Source organism: Lontra canadensis, unplaced genomic scaffold, assembly GCF_010015895.1.
Source record: "Lontra canadensis isolate GAN:19392208 unplaced genomic scaffold, GSC_riverotter_1.0 scaffold91, whole genome shotgun sequence".
Taxonomy (NCBI): Eukaryota; Metazoa; Chordata; class Mammalia; order Carnivora; family Mustelidae; genus Lontra; species Lontra canadensis.
In genome coordinates, this window is record NW_022631085.1 from 3,781,432 (window position 1) to 3,801,819 (window position 20,388).

The 20,388-nt window shown below is 44.1% G+C and overlaps 1 protein-coding gene across 2 annotated transcripts in view; it reads right to left on the bottom strand.

The window, feature by feature from the left end:
• Positions 1-426: 426 nt before the first annotated feature.
• Positions 427-20,388, bottom strand: part of RRN3 (RRN3 homolog, RNA polymerase I transcription factor) — a 28,031-nt gene continuing 8,069 nt past the window's right edge. For both annotated transcript variants that reach the window (XM_032836257.1, XM_032836256.1), the window contains exons 4-18: positions 19,245-19,334; positions 19,005-19,134; positions 18,525-18,584; positions 18,092-18,155; positions 16,968-17,037; positions 13,945-14,043; positions 11,669-11,761; positions 10,578-10,716; positions 8,976-9,106; positions 7,811-7,941; positions 6,710-6,894; positions 4,489-4,597; positions 2,694-2,846; positions 1,649-1,736; positions 427-989 (exon numbers count right to left, since the gene is read on the bottom strand). In XM_032836257.1, the coding sequence (XP_032692148.1) occupies positions 828-989; positions 1,649-1,736; positions 2,694-2,846; positions 4,489-4,597; positions 6,710-6,894; positions 7,811-7,941; positions 8,976-9,106; positions 10,578-10,716; positions 11,669-11,761; positions 13,945-14,043; positions 16,968-17,037; positions 18,092-18,155; positions 18,525-18,584; positions 19,005-19,134; positions 19,245-19,334 (1,704 nt within the window). In that variant the 3' untranslated portion in view covers positions 427-827. The remainder of the gene's footprint in view (positions 990-1,648; positions 1,737-2,693; positions 2,847-4,488; positions 4,598-6,709; positions 6,895-7,810; positions 7,942-8,975; positions 9,107-10,577; positions 10,717-11,668; positions 11,762-13,944; positions 14,044-16,967; positions 17,038-18,091; positions 18,156-18,524; positions 18,585-19,004; positions 19,135-19,244; positions 19,335-20,388) is intronic.

Here is a 20,388-nt window from a genome sequence, read left to right on the forward strand (position 1 = left end):
GAAAGAAATCCAAGTAACATTGCACTACAAATGAATAGTTTCCGTTCTAATAGCTCCTGGGAACCCCAGGGTAAAATGTCAGGTGCTGTGTTTTATAAAAGTCCAACCCCACTCTCCATGCATGGGAATTCCATTTACCCCGAACTCTGTGTTTCTTTTAAATCCATTTTTAAACTCACAAGTGTATGATTTGTCTGCATCTGTTTCCCTAAATCCTCCAGCTCTTCTCTCAAGGATTTCATTGGTCTCCAAAGTCCATGGGGATCCTCCCTGTCAGCTCCAGCTTCCAGCATCAGGGACCAGCTCTGGCCACCTCCACACCTTCCTCCCGTCCCCCCTACACCTCACTGAAATCCCAACACATAGATCCAGTTCCTGCTGAGGGGCAACAATGTGTCCAAAGTAAATCATTTTAAAGACACTGAGTAGCGTCTACACAGAGCATTTTTTCACTGAAAAGAAATCAGATCAACACAGTCTTGTGACTACGGCTCAGACAAAACCTATATGAAAAATGCAATTGGTTAAAACAGGCTACTGCCAGTATTAGAAATTTCACAATGATGTCCGAAAGCTGTAACAGAAATAAAATATACATTAAACAGCCAAGTCTTCAACATTTATCATCAACTCCATTCTAAAATATTGCACATGATAGATATCCAGTCTTCTCCTTGTCTGGAGGGGAGTAAAAAAGAAAAAAACCACATCCGTTCAGACAGTAGAGTAGGTCTACTTTGCAAGTAAGATGCCTGAGGCATGTCCTCACTCTAGTCCCAACAGGGTGAGCCCTGGTACTGACGGCACGATAGGGAGGAATGCCCGTCTCAATCACAAATCCTTGCGATCACAGGGGACTGGTCTAGCAGGAATAACACGGGAGGGGAGCCCACACTGCTTGAGGGACTTCGGAAATGCGCGTCAAAGGAGCTTGGAGTGATCCCAACTTCACCTTTCAAAAAATCATCATCCTCATCTTCCACCACCTCCTGTATAAAGAACAGAGGTTATCAGTAGGAACACCAGGGCGGTGTGAACTTTCAAGAGTTCCTCTCAGGATCGTGCCACTTCTGGAAAGAGGAAAGTAAAGAAACGTATCTTAATTCTGGAAGCTTCCCCTGACACGCACTTTTTCGTTACCAACCACCCACACAACTGTCCGTCACACGTAACTACTCATTGGGTCTGATTTTTTGGAACAGATTTTAAGCTCAGAGGGCAGGTGGCACATGTCTTTCTTGCTCAGCGTCCTCACCCTTGTACCTAACACAGTGTGACTGAGTGAAGGAAGGATCCGCCCCCCCCAAAACCCAAGCTAAATACAAAGAAAAAAGAGCTTTCCAATGACTACTTACGAAAAAGGAGACCTAAATAAGTTTGAGATTGCTACTTGGTGGTGGTGACCACACGACGATGTGAACTTGCTGAGCTGACCAACCTTCACTTCCCAAAGTTCACTTACCAAGTGTCTAAACATTCATCAAAAAACCAAAAAATTCTTTTCGTAAGAAGAATATAACCTGAGTTTGGATTTTTGCAAAGGCGGAATTAATAAAATGTGTTTTTTAAGTGTGACATTGCTGTTTACCATTTGATTGTGGTCTGTAACCACGCTGGAGCTTCCCAGGGTGCTGAGTCACAAATTTACCTGTTTAATGGGTTTCTTCAACTCCTGAAGCTCTTCTGCACTCATGTCTTCCCATATCTGATAAATAGGATCGATGAATTTCTTCGACCTGTGGACAGAGGTCAATTTCAAAATCACGTTCAATGCCACACTAGAGGTCAGATTTGTCTGGCTCTTTTTTCACAGGATCCACTACCCAAAATAAAAACTACGGCTCAAATAATTGTCGTGCCAAAAAATCCCGGATGTCAGAACTGTACACAATGGGGCTCCCAGTCTGTAAAGCTTCATCTACTCAGAAGGCGTATTCAGCTACTGTTTCTCATCTTTTTATTTTCTTTTTTCCATCTTTTTATTTTCAAGTGAAATTATTTCTCAACTCTGCCAGGACCGACAATGAGTTAGAATAGGTCCAAATGAAAACAAAACTATATTACTCTGGAATTCATTTTTTCATATTCCTACGGTAAATCTATTGAAGATTAGTCTGGGAAAAAAGACCAATGTGGTGGCTTCAGTCAACCGTGACTTGGGGGACCAGACAATCCTAAATGTGGTGTTGCTAGTGAGAAACTGCACAGCACGCAGAAGTCCTGCTTCCTTATACAAACGCCAAGTTCAAGACTGGCCTGGAGGTTTCCCACCATCACCCACCCAGATAGACTACACGGCTGCCGTTCATCCTTGGCAATAGCGGGGAAGGTGCGCTCTAGAGGGAGGGACAAGTCGCTTGGCAGAAAATTCTGAGCCACGAAAAGCAGTGCCCTCCCCACCCAGGCACCTCTATGCCCAGTCCCTTTCAGGTTGAAACCAACTGGTTTACAGCAAAACAAAAGATAAATGAGAAACCTCTGGTGTCAATCCGGGGTTCCTCCTGAACTACAGGTCTGCACAGCCCTCAGCCTCTAAAAGGCCTTCTCTGCCTTGGGGACCCGAAACACGTGAAGGGGACCCTGAGCCACTGATAAACAGCGGGAGCGCCACTTAGGACAAAGAAACCCCCAGCAAATACATGTCCCACATACAGTCCCCCTGACCCCCCGTCCGGCCGCAGGCTGAGTCCCACCTCTTAAGCACACAAGGATCGAAGGGGAAGAAGGTGTCAAGCGGGTTTGTGCAGGTCTGCACCGAGTCCCCGCCCGCCGTGTTTCGAATGACTGGCAGCATCTGGCGATTGTTCCTCTCGATGATGGTGTAGCAGAAGACCAGCTGGTACTTACTGCGAACAGAACCGAGACACGAACGAAGAGTTAACCTCGCGGCTAAGTCTGCACGGAGGTGCCTGTGTGATAACCAGGCTGACCACAAAGATGCTGTCACACAGAACACGTCCAAGGAAAAAAAACACGTAAAAAAGGAAGCGATGCTTTTAGGGTGCAGCTTACACGCCTGCTGTGTACACACCTCCCAGGAGCAGGAAGGTGTGGCCATCGCTTTACACCGCCAGAGGGCTTAGGATACGCACGACTCACTAAAAATCAGTGTGTTTGAGGGAGAACTCTTACGGTTTGCAAGATGCTGTAAACTGTCTAAGTGACGTCTGCGATCTCTAAGAGAATGAGGAGGCTGGCGGAAAGGGGATGCTCCGAGGACAGCGGTCGCTGAGGGAGAGACCTGGCCCCTGAGGTGAGGGCTCCACCGGACATGCCTGTAATGAGGCCCCTAAGCCCCCAATTCTGAAAAAGTAATGGCCTAAATCCCAACAAACGACTGATTAAAAACAAATGGACAGAACAAGACTCAGCAGATCAAATCAAATGCAAGTTATGGGTCCACAGGAATCCCCATCCCATTAGGAAGCGAACGCAGCAGCCACGGGACGCCGCATCAGTTTGACACAGACCTCCAGGCCCAGCTCTTGCTCTCGGCCTCCCTCCGGACCCCAGACCCGCAGCCTCTCGCACAGCGGGCTCCCCGCCGTGAACATTCTAGGGGCTCCTGCCTCTCTTGCTTTTCGTCGGCCACCTGCTATCTCCCACACTGTGCTGGAACCCTTCACACCGCCCCCCCGCCGTGCTCCTGCTTGTCGTCTGTTCCTTTCCTTGATCCCGTTATCATTTCTGAGATCCCAGGAGACAGAACACCTTGAACTACAAGCCCAGCAAAGGAAAAATAAGATTACTGAATAAGAGCAGCAGGGACTAAGGGATGAAGAATTATCTTCGTCTTCTAACATAACAGACCCTTACGTGTTGAAGATTCTAAGCTATGATCCTACCCTGAACACCTGGACCGAGGGCTCAAAGTCCCCAACTCACTGTGTACCCAAAGCAGAATCACCCGGGGAATAAGGCTAGACCGCCTGCGTTTGCGCACCGGCTCAGCCACCGGGGAGCCCCTTCTCACAGGTCGGCCTGTCTCCCAAGGGTGCCACCGTCCCGGTCTGAATCAGGACGTAGCACTATAACCAGGACTGGGGAGGACGCAGGGAGTCCTGCGTGACGTGCCTCCAGGTGCGCGGGGACCCAGCCCCCGCCGCGCACGGCCTGATGGACAGCCGCTCGCCAGCCCGTCTCCGGCCGCTGCATCCCCCTCCCGCGGCCGGTCTCTGTGTATGACCCTGAGAAACACCTCTGGTCTGGCCCTCTCCGCTTCCTAGTTGCCTTACTCATTTCAAAGCACTGAAGCCTCCGCTGAATTATCATCTCTGAACACAAAGCACTAGCAACTTCCGGTAGTATCGAAGCATAAAAACAAAAGCTTAATGGCAATGCTCCCTAAAACGATGCGGTTACAGGTTTTTATGTGTTTTATAGTGACTACTTTTACTAATTTCACAAAAATGTAGTAGAACTGTACAATACTGATACTAACAAACTTATTTTTAAATAATTCCCACCCATAAAGTGTAAGTAACTTACCTCGTGATTGCAGCAAAAAAGTTCACTACCGAAGGCAGACAAATCTTCAGGGGATTTAGCTGACTCATCACTATACGTTCAAAATTTAGACTTTGAAGGTATCTCAAACCTTTGATTAAAAAACAACACACTTGTTAAAACGTACAAACTTAACAGTCGAAATACCTTGAAGCAGCACGGAGTACTTCACACACCAGAAATATTTCCCAAGTCACTTACAGAAATGGTTCAAATAAGTGAGAGCCAGGCAGTCACACACGCAGAGCCTGGAAAAGGTCATCAGGCCAAACCACACCCACTTGTGACTAAGTCACCTTTTTTTTTTAAAGATTTTATTTATTTATTTGACAGACAGAGATCACAAGTAGGCAGAGAGGCAGGCAGAGAGAGAGGAGGAAGGAGGCTCCCCTCTGAGCAGAGAGCCCGATGTGGGGCTCGATCCCAGGACCCCGGGATCATGACCTGAGCCGAAGGCAGAGGCTTTAACCCACTGAGCCACCCAGGCACCCCTAATTCAACTTTTCTAAAGAAAACAGTGTATTCGTTCAAAGACCTGGAAGTAAGCGCACATCCCTAGTGGGCTATAAACTTCTATGACAATTTGGAATTCAGGTATTTGTAAACTCGGGATATTCTGAGTTTGTAAAGGAAAAAAAAAAAAAACGTATGATCTGATCTCAGTTAATCACGAAGTCAGTACGGAGCTAAGGCAACAAGTGCGGTCTCTACTCCCGAGAGGTAATGACTACGATCTGGTGTTCCTCCTTCCCGACTTCATCAGACAGACGCGTGTGCCGATCTGCCGAGAGCAAGCAAACAGCAGGACCTGCCGCACATCTGAAATTACGAGTGAAGCTGAGCAAGTTATCCGTGTGTGTGATAGCTGTCTTTATGCTTACAAGGGAACTACGGAGGTAGAAGTAAAAGTTAGACACCACTCTCCTAGAACAGATACACAGAATTCTCTCCTCTATTAGTAAAAGACACCTTGCAAGCAAACCAAAGTAAATTTTTTAGGGTAATTCTTTAATGTATTTCTTTAAGTTTTATTTAAGTAATCTCTACACCCAACATGGGGCTCAAACTCACAACTCCGAGAGATCAAGAGTCACACGGTCTTCTGACTGAGCCAGCCAGGGGCCCCATCTTTGATGAATATTCTGATAAAACTAAAAATGGGATACTGTCATGGCTTACAAGAACATGCTCTTTAACCAAGAGTCTTACCATTTATTTGTACCCCAAAAAGCAGATACTTTGTTTAAGTTGGGCTAAAACCTTGTCCTACTCCTAGTTTATGTAACTAGCTGTAACCTTTTGAGAAGTAACAGAATATGAGTAAACAATACAATGTAACACACACAAGTTTCAGTTCAGAGCTGTGGTTCTCAACTCTCAAGGCAGCTGTGCCCCCAAGAGGACCTATAGCAGTGTCTGGAGGGTTTTAGCGGTCGCAGTAGACAGTCCGGGCAGCGGTCAGGAGGGTGCTACTAGCATTTAGTGGACAGAGGGTGCTAAGCATCCTAACACGCCCACGACAGCCCCCACAACAACCAGAGACCCAGCCCTGAATGTCAGATTTTGAGGTTTAGAGGAAACAGCCTATTAAACCATCTGAGTTATTCATGCAAGTATTAAACCATTTAAACGGACTTAACTGGTACTGTTCTTGTCACACTAACCTGACAAACAAACTTCATCTGGTAGATTTTAATTCTATGCAACCCTTAGAAATTAGCAAAACTGCAAACTGGTAGGTTAACGGTTAAGTCCCTAGACAAAACACCCTGACTGTTATGACCCCGAGCTTCAGAATCATCTTCATCTCATCCTGCCAATCAATATCCTGCGTCTGCTTAGAGTCCCCCTGGGACGGGGGGAACGACACCCACCCTTCCCGGGCTGGCACAAGGACCAGCAGGAAGCACTGTGCTGGGCCTCATCCGAGGAAGAGCCCCCTCACGGCTCACAATCAGCCTAGACGTCACCCTCTAAAACGGAGGTGCTCCACCGCCAATCCATTCTCTGCTCAACAGGGGCCTTTGCGGCTTTAGGGGTCTAAGGGCTGCTTGAAATTATGTGTCAAAGTTTGAGTGCATGGGCAGTATTCTGACTCCACAGTTTTCATCAAATCCTCAAAAAAGAAATGACCCCCCCGTTCTCAAGACTGCCAGTATTCCAGAACAATCCAGCTCACCCCCATCAACCCCACACCACTGACCTTCTTTCAGGTTTCCACTTAAAAGCTGCTTGTGTCTAAAAACAAAAGTGTAGAACACAGCTTGGCAGGCCGAATAAAATGGTCCGTGGAGAGCAACGTCACAAAATGCCTTTGCTCCTGAGTCCTGGTTATTAAGGTATCTGTGCAGCCAGTTAAGCAAAAGATCCAGGCACGATTTTACGGTACTAGGGACAAGAAAAACCCAAGTCAACTTCACTTGCTTCACACAAAACCAAGAGTGACGTAAAAACACACAACTACCTCACTACATGCAAAGAACAGTTAGTCTGCCGGCTTCTTCGTCTATTACCCGTGGGCACAGAGAAGCAGCAAACGAAGGAAGGAAGAGGATGGGTGGCAGGAAGACAGCTTTTCAATTCTAAGGTAGAACCTGCGACCTTCTAGCAAGAACAGGCACCTAAAAGCTGCCCGTGGCCCCGAGGGATGGACCATGTCTCCTTATGGACTCTGAAGGACTCCTCCAATGGCCTCCCTGCCCTCTCAGAGCAATACAGCCACGGGAAAGGGCACACTTAGCAACATCTTACAAGGAAGAGACTGTGTGACTGACTTCGCCCTTCCTTATAGGGTTCTGATGAAGTCCTGTGGCCTATGATGTAGGGTAGAGTGGACAGAGGGCTATCAGTTGAAAGGGACTGGCCCAAATACATCACTGGAAGAAGTAGGCCCAGAGCTGGCCTCCTAAACAGATCTTTCTATTACCTTTAAAAGAGTTTTTTCTTCAGCTTTAAGATACAACTGATTCGGAATGCAAATGAAAAATGACAAACCTATAAAAAGAATCAAAACAGTATACAAACACTGTACAATATCCATGAAGACAAATGGGGCTTCATGTTCAAGTGTAACTATGCAAAACAGAGGACAGAAGCTTTCCATATGAGGCTTTATATGTAAAGGAGACATTTTATTCTGAAATTGCCTTTTGGAAATGTAAACATCTTACACAGAATGGGGAAATAGATTTTTTCACTTTAAAGCCAGACAAAAATTAGAGCAGGTATTTCTCTGACTTAAGACAATGCTATAATCTTTTTAAAGCATGACATGAAAAAGCACTTGGAAAATTAGGTTACTTACATAAGAGGAATAAATTTAGCTCTTGCCAAAAAGCTTCCAATATAATTTCCAGCAGCTTGCCTGATGATGGCAGGATTATTTGGATCCTGCAATTTTTTCCAGAGATGTTCCAAAAATGCTTCTGCGAATCCCTATAAAAAGAGAAGGTATTGCTCTAATCTTTTTTAATACTGAAGAAATCTCTGGCTATCGGAATCCTAAGACTGTAACTCAACCGTAGAGGACAGTGCTAGTATCTCTGTCATACCGCTAGATAAAGATATATGCAGTTCTCATGGTTCTTAATTTTATAGCATTCTGAGATAATAGTATTAAAAACTAAAGGTGTTCCCCAGCCTTAAAAAAGTTTCCCAAACGAGCTGAAATTTAGATACAACCCTACAGATTTCATAGGCTGTGACGGGGCCTTGGAATCCACAACTAATCCCGCCATTTGGCCAGAAATGGAAAGCAGGGACAAGACACTCATGCGGGGGAACCGTGCAGCAGGCCTGTCACAGTGCCAAGTCCTCTCCCAGTCTCTGACCACATGTACTGACCTTACCCAGAAACACAGACACAGATTCAAGGACAGTGTTTGACTAATTATGCTCATCACAGGAAAAAGACTAAAGCTTTTTTTTAAACAAAAGGCACAAACTCCAACTTCTCCCCAAATAGCTATCTTCAAAAGCTACTAAACACATACTTCGGGGCAAAGAATTTAACCTTCTTATCCATGCCCAGTACTCTCCTGACACTTCTAGAAAGCTACAAAACAGTGGCAAAGGAACAGTTGTCCATATTTCCTTTTTTTTTCCCCAAACAGAAAGCCAATGCCTAAAGTTTTAAAACTCTGGATTTAGAAGTTGTTTGGGGCTAGTTAGGATCAACTGAGAGAATGAGGACAGAAACAGTTAAAGATCCACGGGGATTTTAATAGCCAGGGCTGGAAGGAGAGGGAAGGGCACCACCTAGTGGAGCAAACGCAGAATGCCACTTTCGGAGCACCTGGCCTAGGACAAGCTATTGTATCATTAGAGGCACCAGAAAAGTGAGCTCAAGAAAAAAAAAAAATGCTCACCTCCTGTGTCATTTCCCAACTCCCCCCACCCCCACCCCTAGTTTTTAAGGGAAAATCATGGGCAAGAATAAAATCAGTTAAGACCATGCAGACAGTACTCACCAGTTTAAAACTGCAGAGGTAAAACATGAAAAACTGTACATGGCAGGAGGCGTGGGTGGGCAACAGGAGTTTGTCGAAGATGGTTATGAGATCTCGATACAGATCCTTTGTTCTGTTGGTATCTACCTTGCCTAAAGAGACAATTTCGCATTTCAGCCTTACACATCATTTTTAAGCTGCCACTTTCGTTTTACCAAATTTCTAAAAATAAAATACCATTAAGAAACATCATCCACTAAGCCATGATTGTAACAAAATGCCATTTTTATTTTGCACAGATTTTCCTTCATAAGTAACACTAATCCAGCACCGACAGTGAAGCAGGCCCTCCCCTCACACACCGCTGTGATGCCATAAATAGGAAGCCCTTCTAAAGGGCAATTTTACTATTTATGTAGCAGAACCCTTTGATCCACTAACTCTACTGCCAGAAATCGATCACGGGTGCACTACCAGACACACACACACACACACACACACACAGGATATTCATCACACATTATAACGGCAAAAAAATGATGGGGGAAGGCGCCTGGGTGGCTCAGTCGGTGAAGTGTCTGCCTTTGGCTTAGGTCATGATCCTAGAATCCTGGGATCGAGCCCTGCATCAGGCTCCGTGCTCAGAAGGGAGCCTGCTTCTCCTCCCTCTGCCCTTCCCCCTCACCTCACTTGCTCACTCTCTCTTTCTAGTACGTAAAATCTTTAAAAAAAAAAAAAAAAAAAAAAAAAAGAGGGGGGAGGGAGAAAAAAATAAGAGACCAGTTAAATCCACACCATCAACAGCAACCTAGACGGATAGCGAATGATCCGAGAAAATGTTCACAGCAGGGGAAAAGGGCAGATTATGGATCACTGTGTGCGGCACGAGCCCCAAACCCAGTGAAAAACACACTCCTAAATATCCACATGCTAACATAAAAGAAAAACAGATCAAAATGCTAGTAAGTGTTCTCTGACTAGTACAAACGCAGACATTTAAATTGTCTTTTTTAATCCTTTCCTATAGTTTCCAAATTTTCTCTCAACTCTATAATAACAACCAAAAAATTAAAACAATAATACGGTCAACCCAGATTCCAGTCTTAGAAATTATTCTGAGGGGCCAACTATCATTCTCAAACCTTCACAATGCGAAAGGAAGAATCCTGTTTCCGTGGCAAAGCCTCCAGATGCACAAAGTTCCAGGACGGCAAGAAGTGCTGCGATTCGTTCACAACACAACACCGCACTATGGCCCAAACTCAACCCCTAACACCAACCCTGTATCGCCGTGTGCTACTGCTAGACGTCCTGAACAACTCGAGTGTTTTGATCTCCACCTAAAACTGACCAAACTCCAGGAATCATCCCCAACTACGACGGTCAGTGAAACCATCAGGCCTGTGAAGACAAATACAGCTGAACCCGAATCCGGTCCCACCGTTCTCAAGCTGTGTCACACCGGCAGTCACGGGATCTCCCTAGGCCTCCTTCCCTCATACTCGAAACGGCGATTTGTACAGGACCTCTAGGAGGACTCCGTCACGTATGAGAAACACCCAGCACACAGCCGGGGCGCTGCCGCGTTCGCATGCGGCTGCCGTGACGAGTGAGGGCCATTACCATCTACAAGGCAGACGTCCTTGAGGTAGGACAGCAGCAGGGACAGCAGGATGTCCAGGCGCTCGGCTACAGGATGCACCATGTGATCGAGCCCCTGCGGGTCAGCCTTGGCGTCACGTTCAGTGTCTTCGTCCTCATCCTTTGAAGATAAGGGACAGACGGACATTAAAAACTGGAGTAAAAGAGGTAAGAGGGAAAATCTCAGTGCTGATTATTTCCTCTGAAAGATAAAACAAAGAGAAGACACAGGCCCCCCCTCTAGGCAGAGGCTCCCCATCAAAGCTGTGACCCAGAACCCCTGGTGGCATTCTAAAGATTCTGAGCGCAGCCGGAGAGTCACGGGGAAGGCCCACCTGGGGCAAGGCCATGTGAGCAACGCAGCTTTCCCCGAGCTCCTGGGACCCACTGTGCTGGGCCCTGCTGGTGCCAGGTCTCCTCTCCCAGGACAGGGCACCCGTGCCCCAGCTGCTGGGAGCACCAGTTCTCCGGAGAGCAGCCCTTGCACTCCTTCCTCCCCTCCCCAGCTGAAATGCCCAGCTGACAAGGGGTCACGGGAGGCTGTCTCCCTGGCTTCAAGCTGGGACCCACATGGGATCTGGGGTCATCATGCTGCAGCTGTTTTCTGACCGGGAGCAAACTCTCGCTTAGTTCCCTCCCCTGCCCATTCCTGCTTCTTCACGCCCTTTGTCCCTAGTGACCTAAATGCCCCTCTCAAGCCCTCCTCCTCCTAGTAAGCCTGGCCCCAGGTGGAGAAGTACTGCATTAAGGCCTAAGACTTATAAAACAGAGAAATCACACTGGTATGCTTTCCTATGTATCACTCCTTCACAAACAATAAGTGGTTTACAAAACAAAAGGCAAAAAACCAGAAACAACAGAAAACGCAAACTAAGAACAAAAGTGAAACCCACTTCACCGCTCCCACATTCAAAGCCTTGGAAATAAACGAAGTCTACTGGACAGTGAGCAACCTGACGGCAGCCGCTCATTTCAACTTCACTTTCAAGTTTGCCAAACAACTGTTTTAACCTAAAGCCTTGGAGAAGATGGGGGGCCGTCAGCCACCCTCACCCACCCTGGGGGACACTGACCATATTGAAGAGTCCTTCGGTGGCGTCTGGCCCACTGCCAGTCTGCATGGCTGCTTCTTCAGCATCCTCGATATCCTGCCGGGAGGCATTCACCTACATTATAACAAAGGGGAAAAAAATGATGGCAGTGAAATTACAACTATTTCGGGGGTACGTGGGTGGCTCAGTCAGTTGGGTGTCTGCTTTCAGCTCACGTCATGATCCCAGGTCTTGGGACAGGGCTCCTACTCAACAGGGAACCTGCTTCTCCCTCTCCCTACTATCTCCCTACCCCGCTCCCATGCCTGCTCTCTCTCATGCTCTCAAATAGTATCTTAAAAAATAAAATAAAGTAAAATAAAAAATACAATTACTTTGGGGTGCCTGGGTGGTTCAGTCGGTTAAGCATCTAACTCTTGGTTTCGGCTCAGGGTGTGATCTCGGGGTTGTGAGATCGAGCCCCACACTGGTCTCTGTGCTCGATGTGGAGCCTTGCATGAGAGTCTCTCTCCCTCTCTCTGCCCCCCCAACCTGCTCCCTCTCTTCCTTTAAAAAAAAATTTACAAGTACTTTATTTGGATACTGGAAATTCATCTGCTATACATACTTAAAAAAAAAAAAGATTTTATTTCTTTATTTGACAGAGAGATAGACCACACAAGTAGGCAGAGCAGCAGGCAGGGGAAGAGGGAGAAGACATGAGGCTCGATCCCAGGACCCCGGGAAGGCAGATGCTTCACCGACTGAGCCGCCCAGGCGCCCCTGACACTACATACTTTAAAGGAGTCCACATGAGCACCCCTCCTGACACTGTGACTCAATATACAATTATGGTGCAAACCTACCAACTGGCCTGGGTCACAAAGGAATTTACGAGACTACAAATCAAAGCCCTTTCACTACACACTTCCATAAAATCATTACGAAATGCAGTGCGCTGGTCTAAATCAGCTTCCACAAACCCAACATGCATCCCAACTCCTACATCCTGTACGAGAAGCGCTTCATTCATCAGCTGAGCAGAAAAATGACAAAATGCAAGTCAATCTGAATTACTGAGTAGCCACTTTGGTATACAGTCCTTCACATGACTTTGTTCCACACAACATTCAAATCCTGCCTTTTCTCTCTCTCTACACGACCTTCTTTCTAAATGTGCTCTCCGCCGCCGCCCAGTACGACCCATGGGAAGACTGTACAGGTGACACACGCAGCAGGCCAGACAGCTTTCCTCCCAGTGAGCCGCGCACCAGCCTGCCCACCCTCTTCTAGCTCTTCCCAGGCCTGCTGCACAGCTGGCTCGTCCCTGCCACAGTATCAGGGCTCTCCTCCATCACTCACAGCTCCGCAGTCCACAGACCTCTCGTCCTCCCAAAAGCCCAGCTCCATCCCCCCCCACACACCCTCACCAAGGCCTCCAACAGCCCCACTCAACAACCACACACACTTCCCCCCAGAAATGCAGCTTCCCCCTCCAGGGACACGGCAACAGACTCCCTAATCACCAACTCCAAGGACTTTGGCTCTGTTCAGCCTCCTTAAAAACGTCAATAGGAGCTCACACCACTGACTAAACCCTTCCTCCTTCCAGATCCCCCGTAGGTGTCTGCCCTGGCCTTCCCTCCCACTCAGCACCACACTTCCTGTCTCCCAGGTCACCAACATCACAGCACAGTGCGCCCTGGCCCCTCCCCACCCTCCCACTGCTTGCTAGCCATCCTCCATCTGGTGCCCAGCTGCCCCCCAATCCATTCACAATGGAACTCTTCCTCTCCCAACCTCCTCCTGACTTCTTACTGCTAACACTGACTCTACTCCCCAGGGAGCAAGTGCTCTCTTACCCTCTACTTCCCCACTTCCAACCCAGTCTCAAGGACCAGTTCGCCCTTTCTCCCCCGTCACTAGCATCCATGACTTTCCTTCATTCCCACTGCACCCCACTGCAGGCCTCTTTCAAAAAGGGTCTAAGAATTCAACATCATTTCCTTAGGAATACCTTCCTCACCCCTTCGCATGGTATCGGGTTTTCCAGCACGTAACGACCATGTGTTCCAGTCACAGCATTTACCACGACTGTACTTTCACATGGCTGAGGCCATCTAATGCCTTGTTTCCCGACCAGGAGAGATGGGACCATCTCTATAACCCAGCACATCCACCAAGATCCAGAAATGTTCAAAGAAATCAAAGGTGGAAATGTGGATTCTTCTCCATCATTGCCACTACTGTTTCACGCACTATGACTACGTATTTAATAAATGAAAATCAATGAGAAAAACCGATTATCAAATACTTACATCCAACTTGAGTAGCTTCTCAATCACAAGCTCCAGAATTTCATGCCTCAAGGTTGGGAAATACACACTAATCCTTAGTAAGTTATGAACGTAACATTCCTAAAACAAAAAAAGACAAAACGTTTCAACAGAGGGTATTTCATAATGACATAAGAAACATGAATCACATAATCTTTAGTTTCAATTAAACAGAAAAAAAAAGACTATTCAGCAACACAGAAACTATACAGTTCCTCCATCGACACAACGTTCAGTCTAATTAATTTAATTACCCCCCAGTAAATTAAGTTTGTTTGGGAAGGGTGATTTTATTAAGATTTTATTTTTCAGTAATCTCTACACCCAATGTGGAGCTCCAACTCACAGCCCTGAGCTCAAGAGCCACACGCTCCACCGACGAGCCAGCCAGGCGCCCCCCACCATACCCCCGTTAATTAAATCTGTAATCTGTATACCTCTACAGCATTTTAAAAAACAGGTTTGTTGAGATATACATCATTCATCTACAGCATACAATTCAACAGTATCCAGTATATTCAGAGTTGTGCAACTGTCACCACAACCGATTTATAAAATTTTCATCACCTAAAAAAGGCAGGGCATCTTTTGGTAGTGTACGTCCTCCCAAGCCCTAAGGAGCCACTGATTGACTTTCTAACGATCTGCCTATTCTAGAACCTGCCATGGAAGTGGGAGTCTTCTGCTATGTGACATTTTAGCATGTTTTCAAGATTCACTCACTTTGTAGCAAGTAAACCACTCTGCTTTATTGCCAAATAATACCCACTATATACACGTAACACATTTTGTTGATGCACTGGCCCGTGAATATTTGGTTGTTCCCATATTCTGGCTATTAGAGATAATGCTGCTTCTGAGTATTCTTGTAAAGTGCTGTGTAGACGCACATTTTCTGCTGTTTAGACACTAGCAGTGGCAATGCTAAGTCATATGGCAATTCTCTGTTCAACCTTTCTGAGGGACGGTCTAGAGGCCTTCCCAAAGCACTTCCAGCACCCACCATTCTCCACTCTCACCAGCAAGGGAACAAGGGAGGGTTCTGACTTCTCCACATCCTCGCCACTACTTGTTACAGTCTGTCCTCTAAGTACAGCCATCCCAGGGGGTGTGAAGTGGGACCTTGTTATGGTTTTGTCTTGCCTTTTCCTGATGGCTAGCGATGTTGAGCTTTTTTTCTTTTGCACACTGACCATAAGCGTTATCAATTCTGGACAAATATCTGCTCAGATCGTGTGCCCATTTTTTGAGTTATCTGCGTTTTTATTATCAAGATATTGAAGAGTGCTTCATATATTCTAGATTACTCCTTTATCCACTATATGACTCGCAAGTATGTTCTCCTAGGTTTGGGCTGTCTTTCACTCTCTGGAAGGGGTCCATGAAGCAGAGCTGGCTAGCTGAAAGGAAGTCGAATTGGTCTGGTTTTCTGTGGCTCTTGTGTTTTGGGCATCCTATCTGGAAACTGTTGCCTAATCCCAGGTCACAAAAGTGCTCATCTATGTGTTCTTACTAAGAGCCCTTTTTTTAGCTTACATTTAGGTCTTCCACCCACTTTGAGGTCATTTTTGTTTATCATGTGAGGGGGGCCCTGCTTCATTCTTTGCATGTAGGCTTCCGCTTATCCCACAACCATTTGTGGAAAAGACTATTATTTGCCCCATTAAATTATCTTGTACTACTGGCTCTTGTATATTGATCTTATATTCTTTTTTTTTTTTAAGATTTTTATTTATTTATTTGACAGAGATCACAAGTAGGCAGAGAGGCAGGCAGAGAGAGAGAGGAAGGGAAGCAGGCTCCCTGCTGAGCAGAGAGCCCGATGCGGGGCTCGATCGGGCTCGATCCCAGGACCCTGGGACCACGACCCAAGCCGGACAGAGGCTTTAACCCACTGAGCCACCCAGGCGCCCCGATCTTATACTCTATAACGAGGCTGAACTCATCTTAGTTCTAATAGTGCTTTGAGAATTCCTCAGGATCTTTCTAAATGTAGGATCATGTCATCTGTATATAGAGGCATTTTTACTTCTTCCTTTCCCACGTGGGTGTCTTTTCCGTTTCCTACGCGCCCTTGTTAGAACGTCTAGTACAACAGTGAACAAAAGTGGCAAAAGCAGACGTCCTCGTCCTGTTCCTTATCTTAGGGGAAAGTTCTCGCTCATTCACTGAGTGGGATGTCATCTGTTGAAACATCTGCCTTCTATTTTTGTCACGAAAGGGTTTTGGTGTTCCTCAAATGCTTTTGTGGATCTACTGAAATGATCATGTGGTTCCTGTCATCTAGTCTACTGACATGGTGTGTTTTATTAACTGATTTTAACAGGTATTAAACGAACCACGCATTCCCAGCATAAATTTCACTTGGTCAGAGTACATTAACTCTTTATGTTGCTAAACGCCATTTTCTAGTGGGTTGTTGAGTATCTTTACATCAACAGTCATAAGAGATACAAGATTTATAATATGCCACTTGAAACAGACCATCACAAACATTAGCAAACCTTACTAACTCCATATTTAATACACATAATACCTTACTTAGAAAAAAAAAAGCATGCTTAGTAGGAAACTATTCTATTAGTTTCTATTCTATTAATTAGTTTATTAATTAGTTTCTATTGACTATTCATTAGTCATTACTGAAAACCACAGGTCATCTAAATATTACACAAAACTTAAGAAAAATTCATCCATAGACAGTTCTGCCTTCATGTTCAAATAAGGCTTGTTTGCAATTGGTAATGTATAAACTACTACCTTCTAGTAATTTTTACCTATATTATCACTAAGCCTATTCAGATATTTCTGAAATGGACTCTTCCCCTGACCTGAATAAGGGAAAAAGGGCTTGGGGATCCTCAGTGAGTTCCGAAGAAAGGAATCTGAGTCAAATTCTTAGTCTTGAGTTTAATCTAGAAGACAAATGCTAAGAAAAAAAAATAACATCACCTAAAACTAAATTATAACTTTTCCATTATTTTCCCCATGAAAAGATTTCTTACCAGTGTTCTTTCTGATTTTCGAACAAATGGAAATTTTTCCACCAGTATTGGCATAAGAAACCACGGTGTCCTATTTAAAAAAAATAAAAAAATTTAAAGATCAATCCATGTTAACTGGACTCTCTTGGAAGGTGACATTTCCATTCTAAGAGCAAATATGGATGCAGGAGGCAAATGGTCACTAACTACTTCAAATAATCAGAACTTGAAATAAACACATAGCTTCAGAGAAGATCTATATTAACTTAGCAGGAAACAGCCTCCTATTAACTTTGAGATCAACGGCAAATCAAAGGGGGATTTTTTCCTACAAAAGCAACAGAGCTTCAGTTTAAAATCTAAAATGTTTCCCTCTGTAGTGCTTTCCCACATATCTTACTTTAAAAAGCAGAAAAAAGTATCATCTTGAGTATTTTTTTTAAGTTAGCAAATAATAAACTTACAGGGGGAACTTGAAGTCCACCCTTCCAAAAGAAACCCAAGCCTTTCTTAGAACTGTAACTTTTTAAAAATGCAAATATGGGGTGCCTGGGTGGCTCAGTTGGTTAAGCAACCGACTCCTGATTTCACCTCAGGTCACAATCTCAGGGTTGTAGGAGGGAGCCCAACGTCAGGCTCCATACTCAGAGGGCAATCTGTGTGAGATTCTTTCCCTCACCCTCTGTACCTCCCCCTGCTTAGGCTCTCCCTCTATAAAATAAAATAAATCCTTAGAAAAAAAATTTTTTTAATATAATCAACATATAAAATTAGAACAGCAATTTTTATTTATATGAAATGACACATGGGTTGTTCACTGAAAATTTTTGGATATCACATCTTGTTGAAAATAAAAACGAAATTTCAACCACTATACAAAATTTGGAGGAAAATTTGCACACAAGCTTTAAGAATTTACATAATTTTAATTAAGCCCTTAATTCTTAAATTAATTTTTAAATAATTTCAATACAATGAAGAGAGAACTAAAATGCCATTTTATAGAATGTTCTATCAACAAGATACAAAAACATGTACCATACAACTTGAGTTTTGATGCTATGAACATAGTAAATCCCTAACTGATTACCATTTTCTTAAGACTTAAAGACCATGATCAAAATAAGAAGCAAAAGGATACTCACGAGGGGACATATCTTGCTATTATTTGCAAGGCTCTGTGACATGTGTCAAAATTGGCAGGAAGATCTACAAGGAGAAAAGTGAGAGTATGAGCGTTAAGATAAAATTGAAAACCAAAAAATTATGTGGGTTTTTTTTAGCTAAAAACACCTCCTAACCAAAACTGAATCATTTATTAGCAAAATATTAAATTTAAGATATTTCCCCAGAACCAACCATCAATGAAGACTAAGTAGATTGATGACATTAAGTAATGCGCGAAGGGCAACTATTACATGTGAACCCTGAATGTAACAAAAAAGAGTCTATCAAAGGTTGTCATCTGTTGCAGTCTAAGCGTTAGAATAAATTCTGGAGTTGCTCTATACTTTATCCTTCAGCATGATTCTCCCAGACACAGGAGGAAACCCTCGCTTTAGTCCTCTTTATACTTACTATCATCTTCATCATCAGAATCTGAAACATCGACGTCACCGTCCTTAACGACCACTCGGGCTTTTGAGGGGAAAAACAAAATATGTCATTCTTTGTGTCACCAACCTAAACAACAGCTACACAAAAAAGTGATTTTTCCATTGTCCAAACTTAGTACAATGATTGAATGTGCAGTCTAAAGAAGAAAAAAAAAAAGTCAAGTAACTTTACAGGTAAAGCTAAAAATTCCTGACTTTTAACACTTCCTGAGAATCTCACTAAAGCAAATTACATTTAAAAAAAAAAAAAAAATCACAGCAACAAATCTAGATGCCTCCACAGAAATCCCTACAGGGAACAGATATGTACCAAAACTGCTGTCAGTATGCATCTCAGAATTTTCCATGTTGGTACAATCCCCACAGTGTTCTGAGAGGGTAGTATCTTAATAAAGAGGTGTTTAAAAAAATGAAAAAGCAAAGAAAGCAAAGCACCACTTACGAGGTACAAAATGAGAAACAATCATGCTGAGACACGGTCTAAGGAAGACAGTCTGCGCTGATACAAGATTACCGAGGAAAGCCAAGTACTCCTCCACCACGGTCTGACTTCTATTCAACCAAGGCAGTCTCTAGGGATGGGAGGGAGAGACACACAAAAGAAACACTTTACCGATACAATGTGTTCTGTTTTCAAAGTACTGAATCACAAACTAGTCAATGACATAAGTGGCCAACTTACCAATAAAATACTGATCAGCTGCTCAAATTCTTTAGTCAAGTACATGATGGAAGAACGGAATTCTAACAGCCAGTTAATGATCTGGTCATCCTTAAGGCAAACAAAGAAAAGTCCTGTCAAGATCACAAAATCCTCTAAAATAACTGAAAAGATGATACCTATCTTGCACCAAGCACCTGCCAATAATCTTTAAATTAGGAGAAAAAAGTCACAAACTTGCACTGAAGCCAAAATTGAACCGAAAATTTCTTAGTTTGTATCAAAACAGAAGGACGATAGATACCGTTCCCTGTTTTAAAAAAAAGTAACACGGGAACTCTGACACACAGGAAAGAGAATTAAATGCAATATTTCATTCTGATTGCTTCTGTTTGCTAAGCGGAAACACTTCAAATGTTGACACGTGAGAATTTTTCAAACTGCAGAATGATGATAGCAAATTCAAATACTGGAACACCACAAGGACCAAGAGTTACCTCAATTTCCTCTATATTCATGCTGATGTGTGAACATGTTAACATTCAGTCTAAGCTAATTAATTAGAGACGTCAATATATGTAACTTTTTCTCAAGCCAATCTATAACTAGACTTAACTATATTCAGATCCAGGGGCACCTGGGTGGCTCAGTGGGTTAAGCCTCTGCCTTTAGCTCAGCTCATGATCTCAGGGTCCTGGGTTTGAGCCCCACATCGGGCTCTCTGTTCAGCAGGGAGCCTGCTTCCCTCTCTCTCTCTCTGCCTGCCTCTCTGCCTACTTGTGATCTCTGCCTGTCAAATAAATAAATAAAATCTTAAAAAAAAAAAAGTGTATATATATATATATATATATATATATATACACACACACACATTTATATATATATAACATAATATAAATATATACAAATACATGAATATATATATAAATATTACTATATAAATATTATATATATAAAATATATATATACTTTTTAAAATACACACACACACACACACACACACACACACACACACATTCAGATCTGTTACATAGAGGGGCACCTGGGTGGCTCAATTGGTTAAGCGTCTGACCCTTGATTTAGGCTCAGGTCATGATTTTGGTATTGTTGAGATCAAGTCCCACATCAGGCTCTGCACTGAGCATAGAGCCTGCTTAAGAATCTC